This window comes from Callorhinus ursinus, unplaced genomic scaffold (assembly GCF_003265705.2).
Source record: "Callorhinus ursinus isolate GAN/ISIS: 27379988/994484 unplaced genomic scaffold, GSC_fseal_2.0 scaffold77, whole genome shotgun sequence".
NCBI lineage: Eukaryota > Metazoa > Chordata > Mammalia > Carnivora > Otariidae > Callorhinus > Callorhinus ursinus.
The window spans coordinates 1,842,376-1,869,948 of record NW_027397139.1 but is presented as its reverse complement, the minus strand read 5'-3'; the positions used below and the strand labels follow the sequence as shown (position 1 = coordinate 1,869,948).

The following is a 27,573-nucleotide window of genomic DNA, read 5'->3' as shown; positions in this document are numbered from 1 at the left end:
GCTGCGTTTCCAAGTCTCCAGATACCTGTTCGTTAATCTCAGCTAACCCAATTCTCTGTGCGTTTAGTCCCTCCCCCACACACCTCCTTAACCCTGCACGTGCTCATCCAATCAGTTGCCCAAGTCAGACATCAGGGTGTCACTTCTACTTCCTTTCTATCCCCTTGTCCTCCCTGCCCTGACTAGACCATCCCACCAGCCTCCTCTCTGGTATGCCCACCTGCAGGTTCCCCCTACAATTTCCCCTAAAATATAGTCAGAAAGATGCTCTATAACACAGTTCATATCACATTAGTCTACTGTCCTCAGAACACACTCACAACTTCCTAGCAAGGCCTGCCTACAAAGCTTGCACATTTTGGTTCCATCAACCCCTCTGACTTCAGCTCTCTTCCTCTTCTATAATCCATGATCCCTGTTTCCTACGGGCCTTTGCTAGTGTTGTTCCATTCTCCCCCAATCTTCCCTCCATCCTTTGTGCATAAAAGAGAAATCTGTTTGGAATATCATCTCCTTCAGGATGTCCTTCCAGGTTGATACATGTTAATTGATTTTGTTTTTTAAATCAATTGTTATTGAATTGAATTAATTGGAAGTTAATAATGAATTGAAATGGATAAATTAATCAAAAAGAGGAACAAGAAAGTGGCTAGAGCTAACGTGTTTGCAACTTCAATGTTGAAATCTCTGACAGATCTGGGTGATTTTCTGAAGCAGAAGATTGCTAGAAGTTTCCAAATGCCTCAACAGAAGGTACTGGACTAGACGGAGGATTGTTTCAGAATATGTATGCCACAAACCTCCTTCCCAAAGATCCTGATGGGGCTGTTATGAATAGTTTTTTTTTTAATTCCCCATGTGATTCTGTAAGGCACTCTCAACGGTGACCTACTGGTTTAAATCATTGCAAAATGCCAGAATGTCATGATTCATATGGGGAAACTCAGGTCTTGAGTAAAACATGACCTGCCCAAAGTGATATATCCAACAATTCAGCTTTTTTTAAAATTATGTTATGTTAGTCCCCATACAGTACATCATTAATTTTTGTTGTAGTGTTCCATGATTGTTTGTGAAAATTCAGCTTTAATTATCCAATCTATAGAATCAATAGAATTACAAACTTGGGCTAAATTTCACTCTTTGTTCCTCACTTCTCCTCTTGAGAGATTAAATTGGTGCTAAAGAAAACCGACTCTAAGGCTCGCAGGTTGACCCTGAAGGTCTCTGTACTTTTTTTTTTTTAAGATTTTATTTATTTATTTCACAGAGAGAGAGGGAACACAAGCAGGAGGAGCGGGAGAGGGAGAAGCAGGCTTCCCGCTGAGCGGGGAGCCCGATGCGGGGCTCGATGCGGGGCTCGATGCGGGGCTCGATGCGGGGCTCGATCCCAGGACGCTGGGATCATGTCCTGAGCCGAAGGCAGACGCTTAACGCCTGAGCCACCCAGGCGCCCCAGAAGGTCTCTGTTCTATGTGAGGTTTTTTAATCTACATGATCACACAGTCCAATCAAATGAGGTTTATGCATTCACTCAACTATTTATTGAGCCCTTGCTAATGTATCAGTCACTGAGAGGTACTGAGGATACAGTGTTAAATTATTCCTGCCCTCATGGAGCTAGTGACAAATACAGATACTAAATCAAATAACACGCTAATAAAAAAAAAAACACGTAAGCTGTAATTGCTTCAAGAAAAAGAACTGAAAAGAAAAAAGGGCGGGGGAGGAGGAAAAACAGAAAAAAAGGGGAAAAGAACTGAGTTGTAGTAATTTCACCCTGTTGGGGATAGGGAAGGAAAGGAGCCGCTGAGGTGCAGATCTAAGATCTGAAAGTTAGATACAGAGTAGCCAGGAAGAAAGCTGCGGAGAGTTTTCTGGGTGAGGAAACGGCGTCTGCAAAAATCCTGAGGATTAAACCAGAAAGATCCATTTCATTCATTCCCTCTGAATATATTTAGTGCATATTAAATGCTTCTAAAGCGCTGCACAGAATTTAACTTATTTTCTCCTTGTTGTTCACATAAAAAGACATTTGCAATTTTAATACTTATAATATTCAGCCGATGCCCAATTAGCATAAGCTAAAAACTGTTCCTGCTCTAAACCGCAGTTTCAGGTTGTCACCCATCACCCTACGTAAAACGTTTCGTCATGACGTAAGAGCCCGGCCCTCCCTCCTCCTGCAGACCTATCCCACGCACTCAGCCAATCATAGTGTAGAACTCTCAGCTTGACATCTTCTGCCGCCAATCGCAGGGCACCTCCTCCCCGCCAATGACCAGCGGCAGAGAGGAAGCCCCGGTGCTCCGCGGGAATATCAATAAGGGAGCCATGGGAGGAATGGAAGCCTCGGTTCTCGCGAGGATGCTCCCGGCGCTCCCTTCTTCCCGAGGCGGGTTGTCACGTGACGCAGCCTCGCCCAATCACCGCGCGGGCTGCGGGGGTCGCCGCGGTTCCCGCCAAATACGAGCTCGGCGGCCGCGGCAGCAGCGGCGCGGGCGGGAGGGCGAGCGGCAGTGGCCGCCTGAACAGAGCCCGCGCCTCCGCCGTCTGAGGGGAGCTCGAGCCGCCGCCGGGGCGATGCTGGAGGAGCTGGAGTGCGGGGCGCCTGGCGCCAGGGGAGCGGCCGCAGGTCGGTTCGGGCCCGCTCCGAGGGGAAGGGGGGGCACGGCGCGCGGCCTGCGCAGGCCGAGGCGGTATTTGGGGGCGGACGGGCCTCCCGGCCCCCGGCCCGCTCCTCTTCGGCCGGCGTTCGGTCGGTGCGGCCGTTACGGTCGGAGCCAGGGCCTTGCGACCCGAAGGGCGCCCTCATTGATGTTATTGTTGCGGCCGCGACCATTTTTTTTTCCGGCGCTTTTGCGTCAGTTCGTCCTTGCAGGGCTCTCTGCGGTGACGGATCGGTATGGCCCGGAGGGGAGACTGGGGCCCAGGGAGGCGAAAGGGCTGGCTTTGCAGGTTGCTGAGTGCGTTTGTGTCCCCTGAGCAAGTTGGACTGTGCAGCGACCCTCTGGCCGGGTGGGGAAACTGAGGCCCGGGGGCACACGGGCTCGGGGACCACAACAGCTGCGTCTGCGGGTCAGGGCAAGCCCAGGTAAGAGGCCTGGATGGTGGGATCGTCAGGGAGCTGGGACTCCCGGGTTCTTGATCCTGCCCGCTATGCAAGGTGAAGACCTGCCGTCCCCTCCCCCACCCCACCTTGGGAGGGGGCTTTCTAGCACCTGGCAGGGCCTTGGAAACGTGGGATGGTGAGCCAAAGAGGACCAGACTGCCTGTCTACCTTGCTTGACTTCCATTTTGTCCCTAGCACTGGCGCAATGCTTGGCACATAGTAAGTGCGGGACAAATAACCTGTTCATTGACTTAAGGGTTGACAGGGAGATCAACTAGTCTACTCCAGGGTTTCTCAACCTGGGTGGGCACTGTTGACATTTGGGGCTGTCCTGTGCATTGTAGGGTGTTGAGCAGCATCCCTGGCCTCCACCCATCAGATCCCAGTAGCATCCCCTTTTACTATTTGTGATGACCAAAAATGTATCCAAGCATTGCCAAGGGGCCCCAGGATGAGGGGGCAGAATAGCCCCCTAGTTGAGAAGCACTGTTCCAATTCTTTCCAAACTTTGAAATTTCACAGAGACATAAAATTCATATCAGTAAAGTTGGGACCGATTGTCCTGGGCAGTCATTTGATCCAGTAAGAATGTTTAATTTAAAAATTAAAAAACAACACTACCTTGCTGTGACCATCCTCTCATAAAAGGAAGGGGTGTTTTAATGCAAAATAAAATTAGGAGGCATGTAATCTCAGAATAAAGAGCATTGGTAACTTTAGACAGGAGTGTGTGTTAATTGTATGTGTATCTTTGAACAGTTCAGATCCCTGAGTGGGCTACTCTTTTATGCTTCTGGGCCTAGGTCATTTGTGTTCCACTCACATCAAAGCTGGTGACTCAGGGCCACACCAGTAAATACTTGTGGTTGTCCTAAAAATAAATTTAAGTAGGTAAAGATGATGTATACTTCTGTGGAGGGGCGAAAATCATGTCTTTGGTAAACAAGGACTTGAGAATGATACTGTCTTGAAATGGGTAGAAAGGAAATGTGAATCCTCAGGGTATTTGTATTCCAAGCTTGGAGGGTAGGCGAGAGCAGTTTCAACTATGGACAGCAAGTTTTTAGAAACCTTGATCTGCTTTTTAAAAATACTTACGTTTATGTATCTTTTACAAAACATATGTAGATTGCCCCAGATAACTAACCTAGATTTTTCTCAAGCCAGATCTCCTAGCAGGTGTCAGCTTCTAAACTTATTCTAACCAATTTAAGCATATTTTCCAAAGACTTAGTTCTATTTACAGTCATTTCTGTATTAGCTTTGATAGATGCTTTTCTTGAGATTTTTTTCATGCAGGAGAACATTCTCCCTTATTTCTTGACAGCACTTCAGCTCCAGCCTGGCAAGCTCAACATGCTTTAAATTGTTTTACCTGTATGGACTCTATTTAAACTTTTTTTTTTTTTAACATTTTTTAATTTATTTGACAGAGAGAAAGACAGCCAGAGAGGGAACACAAGCAGGGGGAGTGGACAGAGGGAGAAGGAGGCTTCCCGCAGAGCAGGGAGCCCGATGCGGGGCTCGATCCCAGGACCCTGGGATCGTGACCCGAGCCAAAGGCAGACACTTAACGACTGAGCCACCCAGGCGTCCCAGTATGGACTCTATTTAAAAAAGAAAATAAGCCCTATTCTGATTTTGCAGATTTGGTGGTGGGGATGGGTTGATTGGAGGAGAACATTTTGAGGTCATTAATGGTGAAATGGGTAATGCAGTGTTTTCTGTAATCTCTGCCCTCTTTTCCCTTTTCTCTTCTCTCTCTCTCTTTTTTAAGATTTTATTTTTAAGTAATTCTACACTCAGTGTGGGGCTCAAACTCATGACCCTGAGATCAAAAGTTGCACGTTCCACTAACTGAGCCAGCCAGGTGCCCCATCTTTCCCCTTTCCACTGTCCCTGTTACCAGCTCATTGGTGTCCCACTATGTGCCAGTTCTGAGCTAGGTGCGAAGGTACAGTGTGGAACAAATCTCCCTGTTGTCACAGAGCTGGCATTGGGGGGGTGGGGGACATAATAATGTAAGTTTCAGAGTGATAATTACCACACAGAGATGAGAAGGTATGACAGTGTTAAGAACAGAATTTCTCAACCTGTTAACATTTGGGGCGGATAATTCTGTCGTGGGTGCTGTCCTATGTATTTTAGGATATTTAGTATCTCTGTCCTCTACCCACTAGATGCTCCCCGCTCACAACAACCAAAAACGTCCCTAAACATTGCCAAAGGCCCCTTGGTGAGGGTGGCAAAATCACCCCCACTGGACAACCACTTTGGACATATTAGGTGGCTGCATATGTATTTACTACTTCATTATTTCCAACTTTTAATAACTTATCCTTTGACACTTCATTCACAGCCATGGATTGCAAAGACAGACCAGCTTTTCCAGTCAAGAAGTTAATACAAGGTAACTGTCTGGGAAGGGGTTAAATACTGTTCCTAATTTATATCCTTCATTGTCTTCTCAGTTGTATTTTTAATTTTCTTTGAGCAGGGGCCTTCTGCTGGGGTCCTCAGCAGAAGCCTCAAGGGCTAGGGACAAGATAAACAATTGCACCTTCCAGTCAGAAGCTGGGGAATCCATGTGATTGTTACTGTTTTCTTAGGTTCCCAGAAGCAAATCCAGTGGTCACTGACTTTATGAGGGTTTCTCTACTTCAGCACTGTTGATGTTCTGTAATTTTTTGTCACAGTGTGGGGCTATCTTCTATAATGTAGGGCTTAGCAGTGTCCCTGGTCGCTCACCCAAGTCATGACAACCAATAATATCTCCAGACTTCACCAGAAATCCCTGGCAGGCACAACTGCCCCTGGTTGAACCACTGTTGTACAGGACAATAAATGTGTCCAAATCCTTCTGTATGAAAAGAGTAGTATATTTGCTCTTAGGCCAGATTAGCTAAGTGACTGTATAAAAAACTATGGTTTCTGATTTTTAAAACTTGGTATCTGGTTCTCCTGGAGCAGCTTTCCTCCTCCTGTGATGACTGATAGCAAGTTTGGTGTTGAGGGGAGTCATGTTAAGGGCAACCGTCTCCGAGGTGAAACGATCATGGGCAGGGGCAAACTGTGGAACCCGAGGGCATGAGTGTTTTATAGGGAAATCCCCACCCCCTGGGCCCTCCTCCAGCCCAGCAAGGTTGATACTTGTTGAGCATATGGAATATTAAATTATTGATGGGTTTTTGCTCTTCACACTTTCCCCGTAAAGATGGCCTCCTCTCTCTGTTTCAGCTCGTCTGCCCTTCAAGCGCCTGAATCTTGTCCCAAAGGAGAAGAGTGAGGACGGGTCGGATGACACGAGGAGCTCTGAGGGCACTCCTGCACAAAGTCAAGTACCTGATCTGGAGACCTCTTTGGACACCTTGGAGAACAACTGTCATATGGGCTCTGACATAGACTGTAGTCCAAAACTTGTCAACGGGAAGGGTCCCTTAGATAACTTTTTAAGAAGCAGAGTCAAAACCAGTATTGACCAGACCACAGTCATCATTGATTTGACGGAGGACTCGAGTGACCAACTAGATGGCCTTGTGGCCCACAGTAAACTAGATCCTGCAGCCTCTCCCTCCGAGGAGGCTGTAAGTGGGGTCAGAGAAGAAGCTGGATGTGACAGGGGGACGTTGGAGGCCAGTCTGGAGGACGAGCTGACATATCCTGAGGAGACCCTTACAGACATTCCATGCAAAACAGAGGAGGGTGCTGGCTCCAGGGGTGCAGAGAGGAGTGGAGATGGGCAGAAAGCCTTGCCCCCAAGCAGCCCTGTGCCGACAGGTGGTCTGAGAACGTGCTCCGAGAAGGACCAGGATGGTTGGAGTGAAGCCAGGGGCATCCTGTTCAAAGGGAAGGTGCCTGTGGTGGTTTTGCAGGATATCCTGGCTACGAAACCTCCTCAAGCCAAGTCTCCTCCCATGACACCTGCAGACCAGGGCATGCCCTCTGAGAGCGAGATGCTGGAGTCCGGCCCTGAAGAAGACTCTGTTCTTAGCCATTCGTCCCAGGGTTCTTCCTCTCCTACCAGCTCACCTGAGGGGCAGTCAGCTTCCAAAAAGCACAGCAGTCCCAGGCCTTCCCCCACCTCCACACCTATCCGTAGAGTAAGTATCTCTGCCGAATGCCAGTGTGGCAGTGCTGTTGGGATTCAGCCTCTTGCTCTTCCCCTGGGGATAACCATGTCACCCAGGTGGTTAGTGGCCAAGCAGGTGGGGCCACAGACTGATTCAGAATTCTTTGGCTATCAAAAACCATTAGCAGTGTTCGGTTACACATATATTGCGATGTACAGGGTCCAGTGTGTCGGATGTCTTCTGTGTGTTGGGTGTTTTCTGTGAACTGCCATCTTGGTAGCCACGGTTGTTCACACCTAATGAATGGTGCTAGTCACCGTAGCAATTTTAGTAAGGAACGCTTGTAAGCAGGCAGCTGCGACCCCTCATGTCAAATGTTAGCTCCCTTCATTTCTCCTTGCTGTTCCAACACAGGCTCATAAGCGTGTTGATGGTAACGAGCCTTGGTGAAGAGACCCCAAGACAGCAGGAAGAATAAAATGGGGATTCTGTAGGGTCAGCTCTCGTCAACCTAGACACCCACCGAAAAGTCCTCACCCAGAGCAACAAGAACAAAAGGAAAACATGGCACCATTTTTAAGGAGCACAGAAAGATAACTTGAAATGCCTGTTTCTGTTGCTGGTTTGCGCTCAGCACGATGGCAGCTGTCTCTGCTCTCACCCACCTTTAGGGTCTTATGGGTAAAACTGATAAAATGAGTCAAGAATCCAGAATTACGTTTAACAGTGTTTTTTGTTTTGGGCTTTTGGGGTTTTGTTTTTCAGTATTTTGGTTTTGTAGAATTTTTGTTTACATTACGTTTTGTTTTGGGTAGGCTCCATGCCCAGCATGGGGCTCAAACTCACTATTGAGATCAAAAGTTGCATGCTCCACCCACAGAGCCGGCCAGGTGCCCTTAGGTTGTTTTGTTTTTTGGTTGCTTTTTAATGTAAGATCAGATCCTGAGTTGGATCATTCAGTCTCTACTGTACCTGCTTGATTTGACCTTGATCACTTTCTGAGATTTGATCTCTAAGGGACTCATTATTTTTCTAGATGATTCCTTGGCTTTTACCTCCTGAGGAGTTGAGAAGAAAAGAAAAAAATGGCTTTCTCTTTAGGTCTTCAAAATGTCAAGAGTGGAGCAATCTTTTTTTTCTTGCAGACGGAGATACATTTTTAAACTTCCACGTGAGCCATTATTCAGACTCTCAGAATCAGAGTTGACGTCCCTTTTTGCTGTCGGCCATCTTGTTCGGTCCAGCCAATTGCTTGAAATCCTTCCAGACTGCTGCTTCTACTTTGCCAGATCTTCTGTCATGTGACATGTTACAGCCAGTTAGCCTAGAAAACAGGACATGTACACGTGTTTCCATTCCTCTTAAGCACTTCATTTTTAAAGTTTGTTTTTATGCCCGTAGCTGAGCCTGAGATTCGGGAAGTGACATAGTTGGGCGTTGTCATGAAACAATTTTATTTCTGTCTGCTGGCCCACATGGCACTCGGACAGCTGAGCAAGTGAACTACTTGTGGTCGGTTAGAAGATCCTGCACCTGAGATGTTGGGTCTTAACTCTGAACACAGGCGTGGAGGTCTGAAATGCTCCAGAAGGCAGTGTTCTCACAGGACTTTGCGAATAATTTACACTGTGAGTGGTGAAGGTTCAGACTGCCCCAGAGCCTGTGGCAGAAAATTGCCTCTGCCACCCACAGGCGGGCTGGTCCATCACAGGAATGGAAGTAGAGCCTCCTGATGGTGGTCGACCCCAAAAGGATGAGAGCAAAGTGAAGTGATCATCAGGCACCTCTGGCTGCTGTGAGAGCAAGACTCCCCGGGGGAGTGGCCGAAGACAGACCACTTGCCGCCACACCCACAGCCTCGTCCTTTATCTCCCCGTCCCCCCCCCAAGGAGCAGGCGTTTCTTGATTTGCTGGTTAGTTTTGTGTTTGGTGCTCAACCAGCACCTTCCCTTGAGGGGTGGTGCTCAAGGTTTTCCTGACCCTTATTAGTTTGGGGAATGCTTTTGTTTTTCCACTTTCCTTCCCCACCTCCTCCTATCCTGATTATAGGTAGAAACTCAGTGAAAGCTTACACATGTTTCATATTACTGTGTAATGTGTTTGATTTTATATGGCTCCCATAGTCCTGGGGATGGTACCATAAAATCTCTGCATTTGGATTCCCTAGGCATGGTCCTCGAGTGAGTGTGTGTGTGTGTGTGTGTGTGTGTGTGTGTGTGTGTGTGTGTTTCCCTTCCAGGGAACTTGTTAAAATGCAGATCCTGCTGTACCTTCCCAGGGAATCTGAGATACTAGGCCCGGAAGACCTTCATTCTGTTGTTTCTTTTGTTTTGTTTTAAAGTACTCCAGGGGTTCTAGAGAATCTCAACTTTGAAAAAGTTATTTAGGAACACCAATTTTAGGTAATCCAGGGTCTTCTGACTAAACAGTTGCTCTTTAGCATTAGAGCATTTTACCATTTGGAATAGAAGTTTGCTTGCATTTTAGCTGTGAAATTCAGCCTGCTTTATTGGTGATTCAAGACTTATTTTTTAATAAACGATGATGTTGATAGTGTTACTGGAAACTCTGAATCTATACAAACGAACTGAGATCACTGGAACTTTCCCCGGTATAACTTAAACTATACAAGTATTAAATTCTTCGTGTTCAAAGACATCGTTGAAGCATGACAATCCCTCCGGGCCCGGCTGTCCCAGGAGCTCGTCACCAGTATGTGAGAGATCCCTTGGGAATACACATTTTGTTTCCTTATAAGAGCCATGTGCTGTAAATATGTTTCTTTTTCATTCTGGGGTGTCTTCGATATTTTTGATATTTTCTGTACCGGACTGGGAAGATCTCTCGTTAGCTGCCATATCTTATACCTGTGGTGTGGACACACTGCAGTTCACGGAGCCATTCACGTTGCTGGATGTTTCCGTTGTCTCTAATTCTCATCCTTGACAAAACAACTATAGTGAGCTTCCTTCTTCGTGTTTCCCTGGGCTGCTGTTAAGTAGCACTTGGAGCTCCCCGGAAGGCACAGGTGAATCTTGCCTGCTTGCCCTCCACCATGGCTGGAGCGGCTTGAGTTGCATGTCTTCCCCGCTGCTGTCTCTCCCCTGCCGGTAGGTTTTTAGCTGCTCCTGCTCCTGCCGCATCGCCACCTCTCCTCACCTCATTCACCCCTGCTTATGAGCTAAGAAATTAAATCTCCCTGTATATATAAAATCAGAGCAAGTGGCTCTGAGAAGGTCCTGCCAAATAAAGTGCGAGGATGTTCGTGCACATAGTTCAGTCAATCTTGATGACACGGGATAGTTGATGTGTGTGTTTCAGCTTCCTTCTGGGATCTTGGGTCTTGTTTCTGGCAGCAGAGTTCCAGATAGGTAACGCATGTGGTCTCCACTTGGAGAGAGTTCCATAAACACTTGGGCCAAATGTCAAGAAAATAACATATCAGGGGCGCCTGGGTGACTCAGTTGGTTAAGCGGCTGCCTTCGGCTCAAGTCATGATCCCAGGGTTCTGGGATCAAGCCCCGTGTCGGGCTCCCTGCTCAGTAGGGAGCCTGCTTCTCCCTTTCCCTCTGCCTGCCTCTCTGCCTACTTGTGCTCTCCCTCTATCTCTCTGTCAAATAAATAAAGTCTTCAAAAAAAAAAAAAAGATAACATATCAGACCAGTAAGGCCCACCTGAGTGCCTAGTGAAACAGTAGATCCTGGTTCTGCATGAAATTATAATTGCTGTGGTTGTTGATCATTAGCCGGCTCCTGGGAGTCATGTCAACTGTAAGCCTGGACTCACAGTGGAGGGGGAGCTCTGTAAGAGGCACTGATTCTGCATCTGAAATTCACTAAGTGTGGGCAAGGCTGTTTTTCCCTCAAGTGCTCTCCTCACGAGGGAATCTGGCAATCACGTTTGGTACTGTAAATTTGAACGCAAAGGACAACAACAGAGATACAGCAACTTGCGGATTCTGCTGTTAAATCCTTTCTGGGGGGGGTGAAGTCCAGGGACTTGGCAGGCAGTGTAGACTCTGGAGAGGCAGATGCTTTGTCTCGAGCCCTTGATAAAACCACTTTGGTCACCGGCATTTGTGCTGCTCGTGCTTAGTACAGACAGGCTTGAGCATCCTGGCACAATGTTGGTGGCGTTTGAGGTCCTGCCGGCAAGTGGCTTTCATGTGACTGCTCAGCCATTTCCTAAGGGAAGGCTTAATCCAGGAAACTCGGTGCGTCCCAGGTAAGAAGGATGTCTTCTTGAATTTATTAATCTGTAATTTGTATTCTGCACGAGGTCTTGGCTTTCTCAGAGAAATCACTGCTACCTAGTTTTGTCGATACGTCAGAGCATCCAGAGAATAGGCCTTTGGTTTTTCGACTCTTCAGTCTCACATTTTGGTTGCCTCTGTAAGTCTCCAAGGAGCCTGGGGAGTTACTGCTTTTCCCGTCTGTGCACTCCCTCCTCACTGTTCTTCCATCGGGTGGTTTGGTTTTCAGGATTCCCCGCTCTGGAGATAGCCTAGGCCAATAGTCTGAACTGGCTCATACTCATACCTGAGGCCACGTTGCCTGCATAGGGAGTGAATCCAATGGTGCGTCTTGGTGAGTGCTTCCGGCCCGTGCTCACTTTGTAGCAGGGCGGTAGAGAATGTTGTGCTCTTGGATATAGGGGTCCTAGACCAGATCGCCACCTCTGGCAAGCTGACCTTTCCCCCGAACATTCACTCCACATCTCAGAAGGCAGAGGGTACGCATTGGTGGCTCATGGGAATCCAGCCCGTAGACCTGTTTTATTTGATTCACAGTGTTAATTTTTAGACATTACCTACAAAATTTAAATGAAATCGCCAATATCAGCTCCTCTTGGAAAAATTGGAAGGGGCTGCCCTGTTTCTCTTGTGCCTGGCCCCCTTCATTTTGGTTATCTGTCTCCCCAGTCTCCTGTTTTATCCCCAGATGCGTGTTCATTGGAGTTCACGACCCCACCATGACATTTTGGTTTTCTGGTTCTGTTTGGAAAGGTTTTCACTGTGCTCTTTTTGTAAAGAAATTCTTAATTGTGTGAGTCCCCTACCCCCCCTTCCCTTTCTTTCCCAAAGAAGTGTGTAACATGTTATATGAGCTGTAGTGATTGAAACAACCCATGTTTAAAGAGAAATGTTTTTCATTTCAGATAACTAAGAAATTGGTCAAAGCTTCTGCAGAGAAGGACCAGCGCAGACTGCAAAGAGTAAGACATTTCCCCTGAAATAGAAAGTTACCCTGCGGTGCTTTTTGCATTAAATAGTAAGCAAGGCCCCCGTGCACCTCCTTTGCCCGGTGTCACCTTTCCCCACTTGTCCTGACCATGACTTTGGTTCTTGCTTCATTTCGCACAGCTGTGCCTTGGGACTTGTGGGTTGCATCATAATTTTTAGCTTTGCTAAATCGTCTGAAGATTTTGCACGTAGCCTTTTTTAAGCTTCTATTATTATCATTATTCCTACTGTCTTGATAGCTGGGCATCCCATCATCGTAGTTGAAACTTGCCTCCCAGGCCCCTTCCCATGTGCTGTGCTGGTTTGATGGCCACGACTAGGTGGGTGATTACTGCCTAGTGTTGCCTTCTGAGTCTTCACTTCTGTCATCTGGAGGTCACCACATGTCACACACTTCAAAGCAGAGGACTTTTTGCTCATTGTCATAAAGAGCAGGGAAGCCCACTGGCCGCCCCCCCCCACAGCAGCTTGTGGAGAGGGGGTTAATGACAGTGGGGCTGTGCTCACCCGGTGCTTCCTGTGCCGCCTAATGGCTGCATTCAGTCTTTGTGGGTCAGGTTTTGATGGTGGCAGTTTTAGAGTTTCTCTCACTCTTGGTTGAAATTTCAGAGGTGAACGCATGTGGGGTGGGGATGGACATGGGGCTCGAGTATGGCTGGTTTCCAGAAGCCTTCTGCCTCCTTATTTAGCAGTGGGGAAAGGCACTCCTCACTGCCTTGCACGCTTTCTCCAGACCAGGAACCTTCTTCAGGTATCCGACCCGTCAGAAGAGGGTGCAGAGGATACTTTGTAAGAACTGAGCAGTTGCACCATCTCTAACAGGGAGCCTCCGTGGCTTTCCTTAAAGCAACCAGAGGTTTTTTAGGGCAGAGGGTAGGATATTCCCTAGAGATGAGGGCACGGTCCTTTGCCCAGACCAAAAGCGGAGTTGCCAGGCTCCTGATGTTGGGAAACCCATTTCCGACAGATAGAGTCCTTGAAAATTCCCTGGTGCTATGGCAGAAGACGAGTGCCCACGTGCGGCAGGCGAGCCTGCTGAGTAGGAACTGGAGCTTATATAATAACGCAGTGCCTCAGGCCATGTGCCAGTTGTTTGGAATGAGGAACTGATGTAAAGATAAAAACAAATTCATTTTCCCCCCTGACTTAGCAGGTTCCCGGTCCCTGCCTCATCCTGATCTTCCATTTCAGAGGAAATCAAATAAACCCTATGAAGGTTTTATTTGAAGGTGGGGAAGGTGGGAAGAAAAATGCTTTTGTGTTAAACATAGGGAAGCAAAGCCTACAGGTGTTTTTGTGTTTTTATTTTATCATGGTTTTCTGATTAGATAGCCGGGAGGTTCTTAGGTCATTGTTTTTAATTAAGTAAAAAGATAAAACTCTGCCCCACGTTTAAGGATGGCATTTTGAGTGAATCTTATTTTGAGCTGCCCAGGGGGGCCTTGTGACCAGTGGCTGGCAGCCGTGGCTTTTCCCCTAGGGGCCCGCGCAGGGGCGGGGCCCGTGGGGGGGGGCGCGGGCCGGTGGGGTCCCTCCCGGGGGAGCCGCCCCTCCGAGCCCTCCCCCCGCGCGTGGGCCCTCGGCGAGGCGCGGGGGCAGAGCTGTGGGACCGTCTCTTGGTGCAGGCTAAGGAGCGTCTGGGCAAGCAGCTCAAGTTGCGGGCCGAGAAGGAGGAAAAGGAGAAGCTGAAGGAGGAGGCCAAGCGGGCCAAGGAAGAAGCCAAGAAGAAGAAGGAGGAAGAGAAGGAGCTGAAGGAGAGGGAGAGGCGCGAGAAGAGGGAGAAGGACGAGAAGGAGAAGGCGGAGAAGCAGCGGCGCAAGGAGGAGCGGCGCAAGGAGCGGCAGGAGGCGCTGGAGTGCGTGCGCCCTTGGAGGGCGGGGGGGCAGGGGAGCGGGGGCACCCCCCCCGCCGCCCCCGCACGCGCACGCGCACGCCCGCCCGCGCCCCCTGAGCCGCAGCTCGCCAGCGCAGGCTGCGTCTGTACGCGCCCGAGCTGCTGGCCTGAAGCTGGATTTCCCGTCCGCCAGGGCGAAGCTGGAGGAGAAGAGGAAAAAGGAAGAGGAAAAACGGTTGCGGGAAGAAGAGAAGGTGGGTTATTCTCACAGAACCGCTGCGCGGTGCTCCCTTTGCCCGGGGAGGCCGGGTGGCCTGGGCAGGCTGCACCGACAGCCCGCTGGCACGCGGAGTGGCCGATGCTGGCCTGGGGCTCGGCGGGTTTGGGGAGCCGACGTCAAAGGAATGCTTTCAACTGGAAAACGCTAGGGCCCCCGTTCTTGGGGCTACGATCTCTCTTCCTTTCTTTGTGCTCATCTCCTCTTCCGTTGCAGCGCATCAAAGCAGAGAAGGCTGAAATCACGAGGTTCTTTCAGAAGCCAAAGACCCCACAGGCCCCCAAGGTGAGCAGCTGGCTTCCTCTGGCTTGACTTTTTGTCTTTGTCGTGTTCTTCCTTTTGAAAAGTGAAAGGGTGTCTTCGGACCAGGCAGCTTCCCTTTCATCAAGAGGGGGTCTCTGCTGACAGAGGGAGCTTTATTTCTGGTAGAGGCTGGAGACGCAGTCTTTTGTCATTTGCTATGTCCTTGGAAAGACTAAAAGTGGCACATTTGCTAAAACCCTTGCCAAGTGTTTGGAGGTTGCTTCCTGAACAGTTTTGCGTTGGGAGCTGTTTGGGAAGGTGCCAGAGAAGACCTAGTCCTTAGGTTCAGGGAGCTGAGGCTCGGGGTGGGAGGCGAGATTAAGCATAAAACAATGGTTTAGAATTCACAGAATTCTGCTTCTCCAGCCCGGCATCTGTTGCCTTCTAGCAGCATCTGCCTCTGGAGACCCCAGACTTCCTTCTCCCTCCCTCCATGCTCCAGAGGTAACCTGTCTCCCCCGATGCAAGGGTGTCCATCTAGACCTTACTGTGCATTCACATCCTTTCGTGTATTTGTGTGTTTATATAGGTAATAAATCATGAATGTGTTCTGTCCCTACTTTGTTTACATCGCTGTATCTTGGATCCTTGCCATGCTGGCACGTTTGGGTCAGCTTCCTTCTTTCTGTTGCCACTTTTCATAGTGTGGATGGTGTCACAGTCTATATGGCCATTGCCCCATTGATGCCTCATCAGTGGCACGATGACTGTCACTGACACTCCTCTGCACATGTGCCTTTCTTAGGACGGCCACCTGGAAGTGGGCTTGATGCTTGGTCCCAGGTTACGCACTTGGACAGGATTACTGATTGTATTAGTTCCTGCCCAGGTGCCCTCCCAGCGGGAATGTCTGTGCTGGGCCTCGTGGGGAAATTAGCTCTTCCCCGCCTGCACTGGCATGGAATGGAACGTGTTTTCTTCTACCTTCACCAATCCAATGGGCAAAAAAATTGACATTCTTCTTTCCCTTTACGTTTTTCCTTGATTCCAATTGGACATCTTTTTGTGTTTTGTTTGCCATTTTATATCTTCTGTGACTTGCCAATTTCTATTTTTTTTTTAAGATTTTATTTATTTTTTGACAGAGAGACAGCGAGAGAGGGAACACAAGCAGGGGGAGTGGGCGAGGGAGAAGCAGGCTTCCTGCTGAGGAGGGAGCCCAATGCGGGGCTCGATCCCAGGATCCTGGTATCATGACCTGAGTCAAAGGTAGACGCTTAACCGACTGAGCCACCCAGGTGCCCCGGCCAATTCCAATTTTTTACTCATTTTTCTACAGGATTGGCTTTTCCCCTGACCTCTAGGAGTTATTTACGCAAGCAGGATCTTTTTTAAGATTTTATTTATTTATTCGAGAGAGAGTGAGAGACAGAGCATGAGAGGGAGGGGGGGTTAGAGGGAGAAGCAAACTCCCCGCTGAGCAGGGAGCCCGATGCAGGACTCGATCCTGGGACTCCAGGATCATGACCCGAGCCGAAGGATTTTCTTTTTTAAGATTTATTTATTTGACAGAAACAGAGCGCACACGTGCACTAGCAGGGGGAGTGGGAGAGGGAGAAGCAGGCTCCCCACTGAGCAGGGAGCCCGATGCGGGACTCGATCCCAGGACCCTGGGATCATGACCTGAGCCAAAGGCAGATGCTTAACCGACTAAGCCACCCACAGCCAGGATTTTTGTTCTTGGTGACACATGCAACAAATATTCCCTCTCAGTCTGTTATTTGCTTTCTAAGCTGTCTATTTTTTTTAAAATTTTTTTTAAAGATTTTATTTATTTATTAGAGCGAGAGAGCACAAGCAGGGGAAGTGGCAAAGGGAGAGGGAGAAGAAGTCTCCCCACTGAGCAGGGAGCCCGAGCCTTCTAGCCTGTTTGTGGTATCTTTTATCCTACAGAAATTTTGTGTTTTAACGTCAGCATTTTAAATTTTTTATGCCACTTAGCTTATGGTTGCAAAGCCTCATGTACCCTGTGGCCGTGGACAGATATATTCTCTTTCCTAGTTTTTTTGTTTTGTTTTTTGCTGTTTGTGTTTTGTTTGTTTTTAAAGTTTTTTTTTTTAAGTCATCTTTACACCCAATGTGAGGTTCAGACTTACAGCCCCAAGATCAAGAGTCGCATGCTCCACCGACTGAGCCAGCCAGGCGCCTGTTTGTTCATTTTTCATGTGTAGTTCCTTAGCTTGGCCGGAGTCCTTGGTCATGGGGGCTTGGTCCTAACTCTGTCCTGTATGGGTGCCCGATATCCCAGCACCCATTCATTAGTGAGGTGGGCAGTCGGCTGGTTCTTGGCTTTGGCTGTATATTGGGAAGCACCAGGGAGCTTTACAAAATCATGGAGCCTGGATCCCATCCCAGAGCGTCCCCCAGGCCTGGGGTGGGCCTTGGGGTTTTCAGCAGTCCCCAGATGGCCCGCTGTGCGGCCATGGTGAGGCTGTTGCCGTAGTACTCTCCTCAGTGAGGTCGGAGGCTGGCTCATACTGAGCTTCATAGACTGGACTCTCCTCCTGACTCCCCAAGTCCTCATGTGCTGCCAGCTTTGGGATCCACTGACAGACATGGCAGATGCTGAAGGAACTCTGAGGGGGGAGATTAAATCCACCAGAATTTGTGGGGAGTGATTCTTAGGGAACAGACACCGTGTCAGGTTCATGTCCGCCTTCGGTGTTGAGATGGGCTCTGGGTCGTGAGTCATCTTGTCACGGTGCGGCTCTGGGTAAGCGGTCACTCCCCGGGGGCTTGGTTTCCTCACCTGGGATCTCAGGTCCTTTTGCGCCCCACCCCCTTCTTTTTAAAGAGCCGTGTTTATTGAGGTATAATTCACAGTAAGATTCGCTCGTTTGGTGAGTTCTGACAGTGTGTCGGGCTCCACAGCACCCCCATACTCGAGTATTGCTGTCACCCCAGTTGGCTCCCTATAGTCAGCGCCCTCCTCCCCTTTCGGGCCCCCCAGCCCCTGGCAACCGCTGATGTGACTCCTGGCCCCTGTAGTTTTGCCTTTTACAGAAACTCCTGTAAATGACATCACCCAGCGTGTAGCTTTTTGTGTGTCTCCTGGACTTACCAACCTGGATGAATGCGAAAAGGACCATGCTCATGCGGCATGTCCAGGGGCTCACCCTGGAGCCTGCTGAGCAGCAGGCATCCCACCGTACAGGCGTGCATCACATCCCCTTCTCCATTTCAGACCCTGGCCGGCTCTTGCGGGAAGTTCGCCCCTTTTGAAATTAAAGAGCACATGGTTCTCGCCCCTCGGTTTCGGACTGCCTTCGACCAAGACCTCTGTGATCAGTTGGACCATCTCCTCCAGCAACAGGGTGGCGAGTTCTCCTTCCTGAAAGATCTGAAAGGCCGGCAGCCCCTCAGGTCTGGACCCACCATGGTTTCAAACCGAAACACGAGTATTTATAACAGGTTAGTGGCCAGGGAGACCATCTTTTGCCTGTTGGTGACGTCAGAGCACAGTTGGAAAGTCCTGGGGCGCCCAGGGCAGAGCTCTGGGTTCTGGCCTGCTGCTGGCTCATCGTGGCCTTGGGCCAGTTGTCTCCCTTCTGGGCCAAAAGCTTAAGTTTCACTGCTGAAGTCTCGCATGCAGCAGCGTTGTTGAAAGCCGCTGCCGCAGAGGGCAGACTGCCTGGCCTGGCTTCGTGGTCTTTTGAGGCAGGGATCCCAGTTCCGTGCCGGCCTCTCTGGGAGGACATTTTGCTGTTCTTGTTGATCTCCTTGTTCTATAAATGCTGTGGGGCAGCAGCGTGGTAATCTTGTTTCTCCCTCCTCCTTGCTCTGTGTCCCTGGAGTGAACGTCCCTTAGCTTTCTTGGGAGCAAGTGGTTACCCATCTTTGTAAGATGTTGATGGCCTGCTTCCTTGAGAAGCATGTCGAGCGGGCATGTTGCGGAGGAGGCGCGTTACTGGGTTTCTTCCTCAGCGATGTGGTGATCGTGGAGAGCGGCAAGGTGGACGGCGTTCCTGAGAGGAAGAAGTTTGGCAGAATGAAGCTCCTACAGTTTTCTGAGAATCACCGGCCGGCATACTGGGGGACGTGGAATAAGAAGACAACTGTCATCCATCCAAGAGACCCCTGGGCCCAAGACAGGGTGAGCTTGTGGCAGAGGTGCTGCTGGTCCAGGCACGTCTGTCTTTCTGCATCTCCTTCTCGTTTTGCCTTTTTTATGCTGGGCTCCCGGATTCTAGCGTTTCTGCTTTGCCAGCCCTGAAGGACAACCATGACGCACCGCGTCTTTGTTTCCTCAGAAGCTTCTGGACTATGAGGTGGACAGTGACGAGGAGTGGGAAGAGGAGGAGCCGGGAGAGTCCCTCTCCCATAGCGAGGGGGTGAGCACGCACCTGCACCTCGTTCGGGTCTTGCCCAGAAGGCTGAGTTCACTCACAACCAGCCTGTGTTTGATGGCAGTGTTGTCTGAAAATTGCGGCCGGCGTTTACCATCTAGATTTCTGGGGGCACCTGGGAGGCCTAGTCAGCTGAGTGTCCAACTCTTGGTTTCGGCTCGGGTCGTGATCTCAGGCTCGTGACGCGGAGCCCCACGTCAGGCTCTGCGCTGAGCAGGGCGTCTGCTTGAGATTCTCCCCCCCCCCTCCCCCCTCCCTCTGCCCCCTCCCTCCCGCCGTGCTCTCACCCCCTCAAAAAAAAAAATAAAACCCTTATTTTTAAAAGAATAGTTAAAAAAAAAAAAAAACAGATTTCCAACTCCTCTTGGAAAACCTTACTTGGTGACGCTGGCCCGCTCGGCGGTGGGACTGAGCGGTGCCCACCCCGTTCGATGGGGCACGCTTACGCCTCGTCTGCCCTGGCCCCCGCCCCTCCGGTCTTAATGTCTGGGCGGCTTCACTCGCTCGCATTCTGCCTGCCCCCTCCCCCAAATAATGGCATTCGTTCACGAATTCTTGTGTCCGTAAGAATGACACTCAAGGCAGTAGATGGTTTTTCCTTCCTTAGGTGTTTGCAGGTTAGCATTTTAAATGAAGTATTTATTCAGTTGCCACATATTATGAGCATCTTTTTTTTTTTTTTTTTTTTTTGAGGATGATGATGACGAAGTGGGAGAAGATGAAGATGAGGACGATGGTTTCTTCGTGCCCCATGGGTACCTGTCTGAGGACGAGGGAGTAACCGAGGTGAGGGGCAGGGAGGTGACTGTCCCAGAGAGAGCTCTCTGGGCCAAGCTTGGCTGCTAGCCTGGCTGCCGTTAAGACTGAGCGACAGCCCCAGCTCACCCACCTGGTCCCACGTGCACTTTGTGACTCCAACATGTAGTCATTTGTGGGGTCGTGGGGACCTGAGCTTGGGTTTTGCCTGGGGAGGGTAGTGGGGTCTGCAGAGGTAGGCGAGCATCCCAGCTGGGGAGGGGGCACGAGGAGAGACCAGAGTCAGAGAGGCGGGGGCTTTGTGTTAAAGCGCTTTCGTTCTTTTTACGTTTTCTTAGCTGAGGTATAATGAACTTCCAAGAAAACGTGCAGATCTTAATTATTGAGTGCAGTGAGCTTTAATGATCGACATTTGTAAACCCATCACCCGAAATAAAATCTAGAACTTTCTGTCTCTCCAGACGGTTCCCCCGTGCCCTTTCAAGTTAACCCCCAACCCCTGCCACCAACTCGCTCGACTCTGCCAGGTGGCCGCTCTTAGGGCTCCCAACAGCCTGTCGCGTTGTAGCGTTGGGGCAGAAAGCAGAGAAATGGAGAAGTGGGATGTTGCCCGGGGCAGTGGCTTTGTCTCTCCAGATCCGGGGGAGGCGGGGGGCGGGTGTTCCTCAGATGTTTCCAACCAGTGAGGCAGGCGTGTCTGTGGAGGCCATGAGCCTCCCCGCTCAGAGCGGTGTTGGGCCTGGCGTGGGAGGAACCTGGCCCGGAGGGTGAACTGGGCGTGGGATTTGGGGTTGGGAATTGGACAGCCCTGGCATCACACCCTACCCAGAAAATCTAGAGTGGCCGTGAGCGGCTTACCGGTGAGGCTCGGAGAATACCTGAGACTCTGCCAGGCACGGCCAGAGAGGATGGGTGCATCCCAAAACAGCAAAGGGCGCAAGTGTCAGTCACCATTAAGTCTAGGGAAGCACTCTGCTGCAATTTCCCAGCCGGTAATGTTAGGAAGAGGGGTGCAGGACGCCGTGGGGGCCAGGAGAGGTGGACGCAGTGGCCCTGGGGGTGGCATGAGAAGGCTCAGGGGCCTGGGAACCCTGAGTGAGCATTGCTCTCCACCCTGCAAGGAGTGTGCCGACCCAGAGAACCACAAGGTTCGCCAGAAACTGAAGGCCAAAGAGTGGGACGAGTTTTTGGCGAAGGGGAAGAGGTTCCGCGTGCTCCAGCCCGTGAAGATCGGCTGCATCTGGGCAGCTGATAAGGATGGCGGTGCTGACCTGAAGGTGCTGCAGCAGTTCACGGCGTGCCTTCTGGAGACAGTCCCCTCCGAGGAGGAGCAGACGCCCAAGGCCTCCAAACGAGAGAAGAGAGACCAGCAGAGTGAGTGCCGGTGCCTGGCGGGAACGGGAGGGGATCGGGCTCCCAGCTGCCCTGGGTCCAGGGAGACTTTATTAGGTGGCTGGATTAAAATGTAGAAGTCCTTCCAACAAATTACAAAAGCCAGTGCTTGCTGAGCACATCTCTTCCTTCCTTAAGACGACAGCAGTACGGGGCGCTCCTTTAATTAGCCTGCTTCCCCAGCGTGCCTGGCTCAAGGTTGCACATGTCCCTGAGGACTCTGCCTCCTCGCGCTTCAGAGCCAGGGGAGGCCCAGTGACTCAGGAGAGTGTGGTGACCATGACTAAGGAGAGGGAGGCGTGCTAGGTTATCCAGAGAAATCCTGCCTCGGGTGAGACGGGCTTCCCAGCCTCCTGCAGCTCACGAGTGTGTCTGAAACCTACCCTTGAAAGGCACCCCGAAGCTGACCGCGTCTCTGACCTTGGTGACAGACCGGGGAGCCCTGTGCAATGTGTGTTCTCTCTCCCCGTGTCTCCCCGCCCCGCCCCCGCCAGTCTTGGGGCAGTTGCTCCCACTGCTGCACGGGAATGTGAACGGAAGCAAAGCGATCATCCGGGAGTTCCAGGAGTGCTGCCGCCGGGGGCTGCTCAGCAAGGACACGGGCAGTCCTGACAGCAGCTCTGCCAGCCCGCCCAGCCCCGGCTCCTCCCGCCCGCAGACCCCCACCACCAGCGAGGACGCCGCCGTGCCCTCCAAGGCCAGGCTCAAGCGGATAATTTCCGAGAACTCGGTGTACGAGAAGAGGCCTGATTTCAGGATGTGCTGGTACGTCCACCCGCAGGTGCTGAAGACCTTTGACCAGGAGCACCTGCCTGTGCCGTGCCAGTGGAGTTACGTCACCATGGTGCCCGCGGCCACCAGGGAGGACAGTGGCAGCGTCCCCGCCACGGGGCCCGGCCAGGGGACGCCCGTCTCGCTGAAGCGGAAGTCGGCCGGCAGCATGTGCATCACCCAGTTCATGAAGAAGCGCAGGCACGACGGGCAGGTGAGGGGCGGGGCGGGGCGGCCGGGGGGTCCCCAGGGCTTCCTCAGTTCCCGTGAAGTTCAGCTTTGAGAGCAGTTTTGTGAGGGTCACAGCAGAACAGCAGAAAGTATCACGATTTCGCATGTTCTGCCAGTCCCCGCCTGCACAGCCTCCCCCTCTGCCAACATGGCCCCAGAGCTGTGCATTTGTCCTAATCCATGAACCTACAGGGACCTGTCATTCTCACCCCGAGTCCCCAGGGGACGGTGGGGGTCACCCTTGGTGCTGTACGTTCTGTGGATTCGGACGAATGTGTGATGGCGTGTACCCACCACTGCGGTCTCCTGCAGAGTAGCTCCACTGACCGAAACATCCCTGTGCTGCTGCTGCTGCTGCTGCTGCTGCTCCTCCTCCCCCTCCGCCTCCTCCTCCTCCTCCCCCTCCCCCTCCCCCTCCCTCGCTCCCTTCCGACCCCTGGGAACCACGCAGCTGTCTGTCATCTCCACGGTCCTGTCTTTCCCAGACTTGGAACCACAGTGTGTGGCCTTCTCAGACCGCCTTCTCTCACTTAGGGATGTGCCTCTGAGGTTCCTCCGTGCCGTTGCCTGGCTCGATGGCTCATTTCTTTTCCTTTTTTTTTTTTTAATTTAAGATGTTGTTTATTTGAAAGAGAGAGAGAGCACGGGCAGAGGGAGAAGCAGGCTTCCCGCTGAGCAGGGAGCCCGACGCGGGGCCCCATCCCAGGACCCCGGGATCATGACCTGAACCGAAGGCAGACGCTTAACAACTGAGCCACCCCGGCGCCCCGATGGCTCATTTCTTTTTAGCCCCCAACAGTGTTCTGCAGTGACTTTTTAGTTTTTTTTTATCTATTTTTGCTTTTATTACGTTCACTTATTGTAGTTACAAAGCATTGACTCTGCATCAGGGGCTCTGCTCAACCTTGTCTACACAGCGATGAGCAGAACCATCTAATGGGAGCACAGACGAATTTGTCGCACAAACAGCTGCCTGGTCACGGATGGGCAGTGCTTGGAGGAGCAAGTGTGAGGAGCGGAGCGTGGGGACCTGGGGGCGCCCCATCTCCTGTGCCGGCTGCGTGCTCAGAGGGGCAGCGACCCGGGCACAGCCTTTGGTGATGTTGGATGTGTATTTTTTTTCCTTACTGGAATAGGAATGTGATGAGTTTCTTTCCTTTCATGCATCTACTCTTAGCGGAAACCTATTTTGCAGAGTGAGCACCGGGTCCCCGTCTTAGGCAGGCATCTTGCAGGGTTACGGATTTTACGAGGAGGATGTGATGAAGGTGTCTCGCGAGCTGTGTCTCCGGCTCACGTCCAGTGCCCTCCGAGGGGGGTCATGTGACTTGGGGAGCCGCGTGCCGCAACCTGGGCGGTGACGCCCCGCATTCCCAGCTCCTGCCCACGGCTTCTCTCTCTTCCAATCAGCTTCGAAAGTAAAGTGGCTGTCGGAACAGGAAGGCGGGAGAAATTGCTCCTGGAATGACGCCTGGCCTTCTCCCTGCTGCTGCTGCAGACAGATGAGGCCTCGATCTCCTGACCCTGAGAGCATGACCCGAGTGGAAACCGGGAGTCGGGCACTTCCACTAACTGAGCCAGCCTGGCGACGCTGAAGTCCGCACTGTGAAAGCTCCTTAGAGGGGCACCTGGGTGGCTCAGTCAGTGAAGTATCTGACTCGTGATTTCTGGTCAGGTCGGGATCTCAGGATCGTGATGTTGAGCCTGCGGCAGGCTCTGCGCTCGGTGGGGAGTCTGCTGGAGATTCTCCTCTCCCTCTCCCTCTGTCCCTCTGCCTGCTTGCTTGTACGCATGTGCGCTCCTTCGCTCAGGGCCCAGGGCCGCGGGGTGGGCCAGCACAGTGTGTGCCTCATGGGGAGGGAAGCCCTGAGCGCCTGGCTTCTGGGGGTATTCTGGGAGTGGTTCCATGGGCAGTTAGCCTCACCCCTGCTCTGCAGAGTGGGACACAGAACTTGGCGGTCCTAGTGTCGGGCTTCCGGTCACGGGGCCCCGGCGTCACAGCTTCAGCACATGGGGGTTTGTCCTGAGCTCCGGTGATGACAGGCTCCCCTGTGTCCCACTCTCTCCTTCCTTAGCATGTGGCCTTTGTCTTCATGGTCACAGAATGGCTGTCCCACCTGCAGCCAGCAGGACCAAGGCAGCAGAGACTTTCCGTTGAGCTGGAAAGGGAAACCCTCCCCAGCAGACTTCACCGGAGTCCTTCTGGCCAGAATTCGGTCGCACAGCCACCCCCACTGCAGGGGAGGCTGGGTAAATGAGACTGGCCAGGAGCCCTCAACAGCACTCTGGTTCTGCTGTGTCAGGGCAGGGCGGGGGGATGGCTTTGGGGCATGCATTAGCCAGGGTGCCCCCAGCTGCACAGCACCCACATAAACGCGCAAGACACAGGTAAACTTCTAGGAGTTTCTCCTTGTGTTTTGGTAAAGCCGCTAATGGACACTACTCTTGGGGATAGGTGTTGCCAAACTAGGAACATGTGCAGATGTTTTAGATTGGGTTGAGCTTTTTTAATTTGTGGGAATTCAATTTTTTTTTCAAATTTTTACTTAAATTGTAGTTAATTTTTTTTAATCTTGTGGGAATTTAAAGATCTTTTTGAGTTGACAGGCGTCCTGCTACACCATGTGTTCACAAGGGGTCATGATCAGTCAGGTGAACAGGGCTGAGGTGAGGCACCAGGTCTGTGGTCTTGGGTGGCCCCCAGGGTGACTCAAACTTTGGGCCACAGTTTTTTTCTAAAATGGGGAGAGACCCTATTTTCCCTTTCCAGTCAAAAAATCATCTGATCAAAATGACCCCGAACAGATGCTCCCCAGAGTCAGTTCTTCGTCATGGCTAAATGCCTTTCCAAGCATGGGGGGTGTGGCGGGTCCTGGGCCTGGAGGGCTGCGGGTGGGGTCCCTCCTGCAAACTGGCAGACGCGCGGGGAGCCTTGTTCATCTGCACTTGCGCGTCCTGTCTGCAGGGCCCGTGAGCGGGAAGGGCTGTATGCGACCGCTTCGTTCCTTTTGCTTGACAGACCCAGCCGAGGGCCTCTCGATCAGCACGGTTGAGAGCCGGGCCGTGCTCTCCTTAGCCAGTGAAGTCTTTGGAAACAGGTGGTTGGAGGCGGCCACCGTCATGTCTGTGGGGCTGTCCGGCTGGGCCGGCAGGCTGCTCACCACATGGTCCTGTGCCGCCACCCCTTCTCCAGGCAAATGCTGTTTCCTGTAGCAGAGGAATTCCAGGAGTGTCTTGAGAAACAGCCCCCCTTTTGAAACAAGCCCGTCTCCGCCTCTGCGGGTTCTTTGCTCATCTCCAGAGAGCAGGGCGCTTGTATGGATGGTTGGTGTTCAAAAGTGGCCTCCTTCTTCACGCCGTCCTTCTGTGCCCTCCGGTGAAAGCCAGCGAGCGCGGCTCCGGAAAGTCGGTGGAGACGGTGCCCACAGCGGCTCGGATGGTGTCACTGGCGCCAGTGGCCTGAGCATGAGTGACGAGAGAGAGTTGTCAGGGGCCGGGCAGAGGGAGAGCCCCTGGGCAGAGGAGGAGACGCTGCCTGGCTGAGAAAGTGGGTCTTTATCCTTGTCTCTTTCAGACCAAACCAGAAACCCAGATTGCGGATTCAGAAACGGCAAATTATTTTTGTAACGTAGTAATGCCGGTGGTCATTTGGGGAGATCTGAATGAGGTCCTTTGAGAGACCTTCTCTCCCCCCACGAGGCTCCTTTGCTCATAGGCTCTCAAGCAGACCCCTCAAACTTGTTGCCAGATCGGGTGGAGGTTGGGGGGGCACAGCGGCCCCCCTGCTGTTGCTGATGGCCCGTGCACCCTTGTCTGCCCAGGTGGGAGCTGGGGACCTGGATGGCTTCCAGGCGGACACGGAGGAGGAGGAAGAGGAGGACGGTGACTGTGTGATCCTGGACATCTCGGGTGTTGGGGGTGAGAGCCTGGCAGGAAAGGACGGACGCACGCGCGCTCGCTCCACGCGCCTCCCATCTGTAAAGAGTGGGGCTGAGTTAAGAGACCCCAAGAGGCGCTGGGCGGGCTGGGTGGGTGTGGACGGTGGGTTCTGGTCCAAGGTCTGCAGGATCTGAGTTCTCTGAAAGCTGCCGTGTGCACAGCAGGACTGGACTCAGTAGCCATGGCAGAGATAGGTGCAGTAATGGGCCAGCAGTTGGGATGCTGACCACATCGGGGCGCTGTTCCAGAAGCTTCCCAGAGAATCTTTCGGCAGTGCTGCACCTGCAGTGCCAACCCCTGGGCTGAGTCCCAGGAGGGGAGTGGTGGAGTCTTAGGGTGTAGTCTTGGCTCTACTGTAGAAGGGGCTCAGTCAGGGAGACCTAAGGAGGGGGCGGGGAGCCGAGTGGGCAGCGGGGGAGGCCAACATTTGACTCTTTACCGAGTGAGCTGAGGAGGGGACAGGCTCTGAGGGCTGTGAGTGAGTGTAGCTGTCTGAAGGGGGGCAGAGGGGTGGGGGGGCCAGTGACTCGGGCCCCTACCCAGTCGGGGGGTGCAGCCCGCTAAAGCCGCCTCCCTCTCTTGCCTTGCAGAGGCTCCGGCCCCGTGTGGAACCACTTCTGGAGCCGGGGGGTCCATGGGAATGGACACCAGTGAGAGCCCCGTGCCCGCCCGCTCGCTCGGCCCCTGCTGAGTGCCCCGCCGGCCCAGTGTGTGTAGGTAGAATGGTTAGGGCATTCACAAACGCCTCTTGGATACTTGAAAGTCCTACGAGTCCTGTGTAAAGAGCACTTTGTCCTGCTTCGCAGGCCTCCCCGGAGGTCTGGAAAGTTTTATAGAGGATGCTTGATTTGTTCCTTTTGATATTTGTAAAAATTTTCCCCCCAAAAGCTGCATATTAACCTGCCCTTTAATAAAGCATTATTGCGATGTGAGGACCTGTACAGGGACAGCCTGGTCGCGCCTCCCCAAGCAGGTGCTGTGATGAAATGCTTGTAAATGAGTTGGACCTGAAGTGGGTGTGTATAAACTTATTGTCCAGCCCTGACCCGGTGTGTCTGTTGTCTTTTCAAACATCGTTTCTTGTGAGTGGGTACGTTCCATCCCCTGGGCTGGCTGCACCCCCCCCCCGGGGGCTGGCGGGTGTGCACTCCCCTACCTCGTGCATGGCTCTGTCATTTGTATAAAGGGTCACACCTTGCAGAAGCACTGTCCCCACCTCTACGGTCTCTACGCTGACCTAGTATAAGGTGACAGCTTCCGGAAGGTGCTTCTGCTGGTCTATCCCTCCTGCCCATCTGTG

At 51.9% G+C, this 27,573-nt stretch overlaps 1 protein-coding gene across 4 annotated transcripts; it reads left to right on the top strand.

The window, feature by feature from the left end:
• Positions 1-2,307: 2,307 nt before the first annotated feature.
• On the top strand, positions 2,308-27,318 carry CHAF1A (chromatin assembly factor 1 subunit A). 4 transcript variants are annotated; one of them, XM_025861320.2, is made up of 15 exons: positions 2,309-2,635; positions 5,472-5,522; positions 6,350-7,212; positions 12,340-12,396; positions 14,050-14,279; positions 14,452-14,512; positions 14,752-14,820; positions 18,023-18,249; positions 18,763-18,931; positions 19,089-19,169; positions 19,878-19,970; positions 21,062-21,314; positions 21,827-22,317; positions 26,156-26,252; positions 26,864-27,318. In XM_025861320.2, exons 1-15 carry the CDS (start codon positions 2,335-2,337, stop codon positions 26,962-26,964), a joined length of 3,144 nt encoding a protein of 1,047 aa, XP_025717105.1. In that variant the 5' UTR covers positions 2,309-2,334; the 3' UTR covers positions 26,965-27,318. The 4 variants fall into 4 exon arrangements, with proteins under 4 accessions (XP_073743312.1, XP_025717105.1, XP_073743311.1 ...); XM_073887212.1 differs by lacking the exon at positions 2,309-2,635 and adding an exon at positions 2,834-3,094; XM_073887211.1 differs by lacking the exons at positions 26,156-26,252; positions 26,864-27,318 and adding an exon at positions 25,528-26,136 and having other exon boundaries at positions 2,308-2,635.
• The last annotated feature ends 255 nt before the right edge of the window (positions 27,319-27,573 follow it).

What these genes read in the sequence shown, in the direction of transcription:
- CHAF1A (XM_025861320.2), top strand. Translation starts at nt 2,335, where the DNA reads ATGGGAGGAATGGAAGCCTCGGTTCTCGCGAGGATGCTCCCGGCGCTC. An exon ending in ACCAGCGCAGACTGCAAAGA is followed by an intron (nt 12,397 to 14,049) that starts GTAAGACATTTC and finishes CTCTTGGTGCAG; the next exon opens with GCTAAGGAGCGTCTGGGCAA. An exon ending in AGAGAAGAGAGACCAGCAGA is followed by an intron (nt 21,315 to 21,826) that starts GTGAGTGCCGGT and finishes CGCCCCCGCCAG; the next exon opens with TCTTGGGGCAGTTGCTCCCA.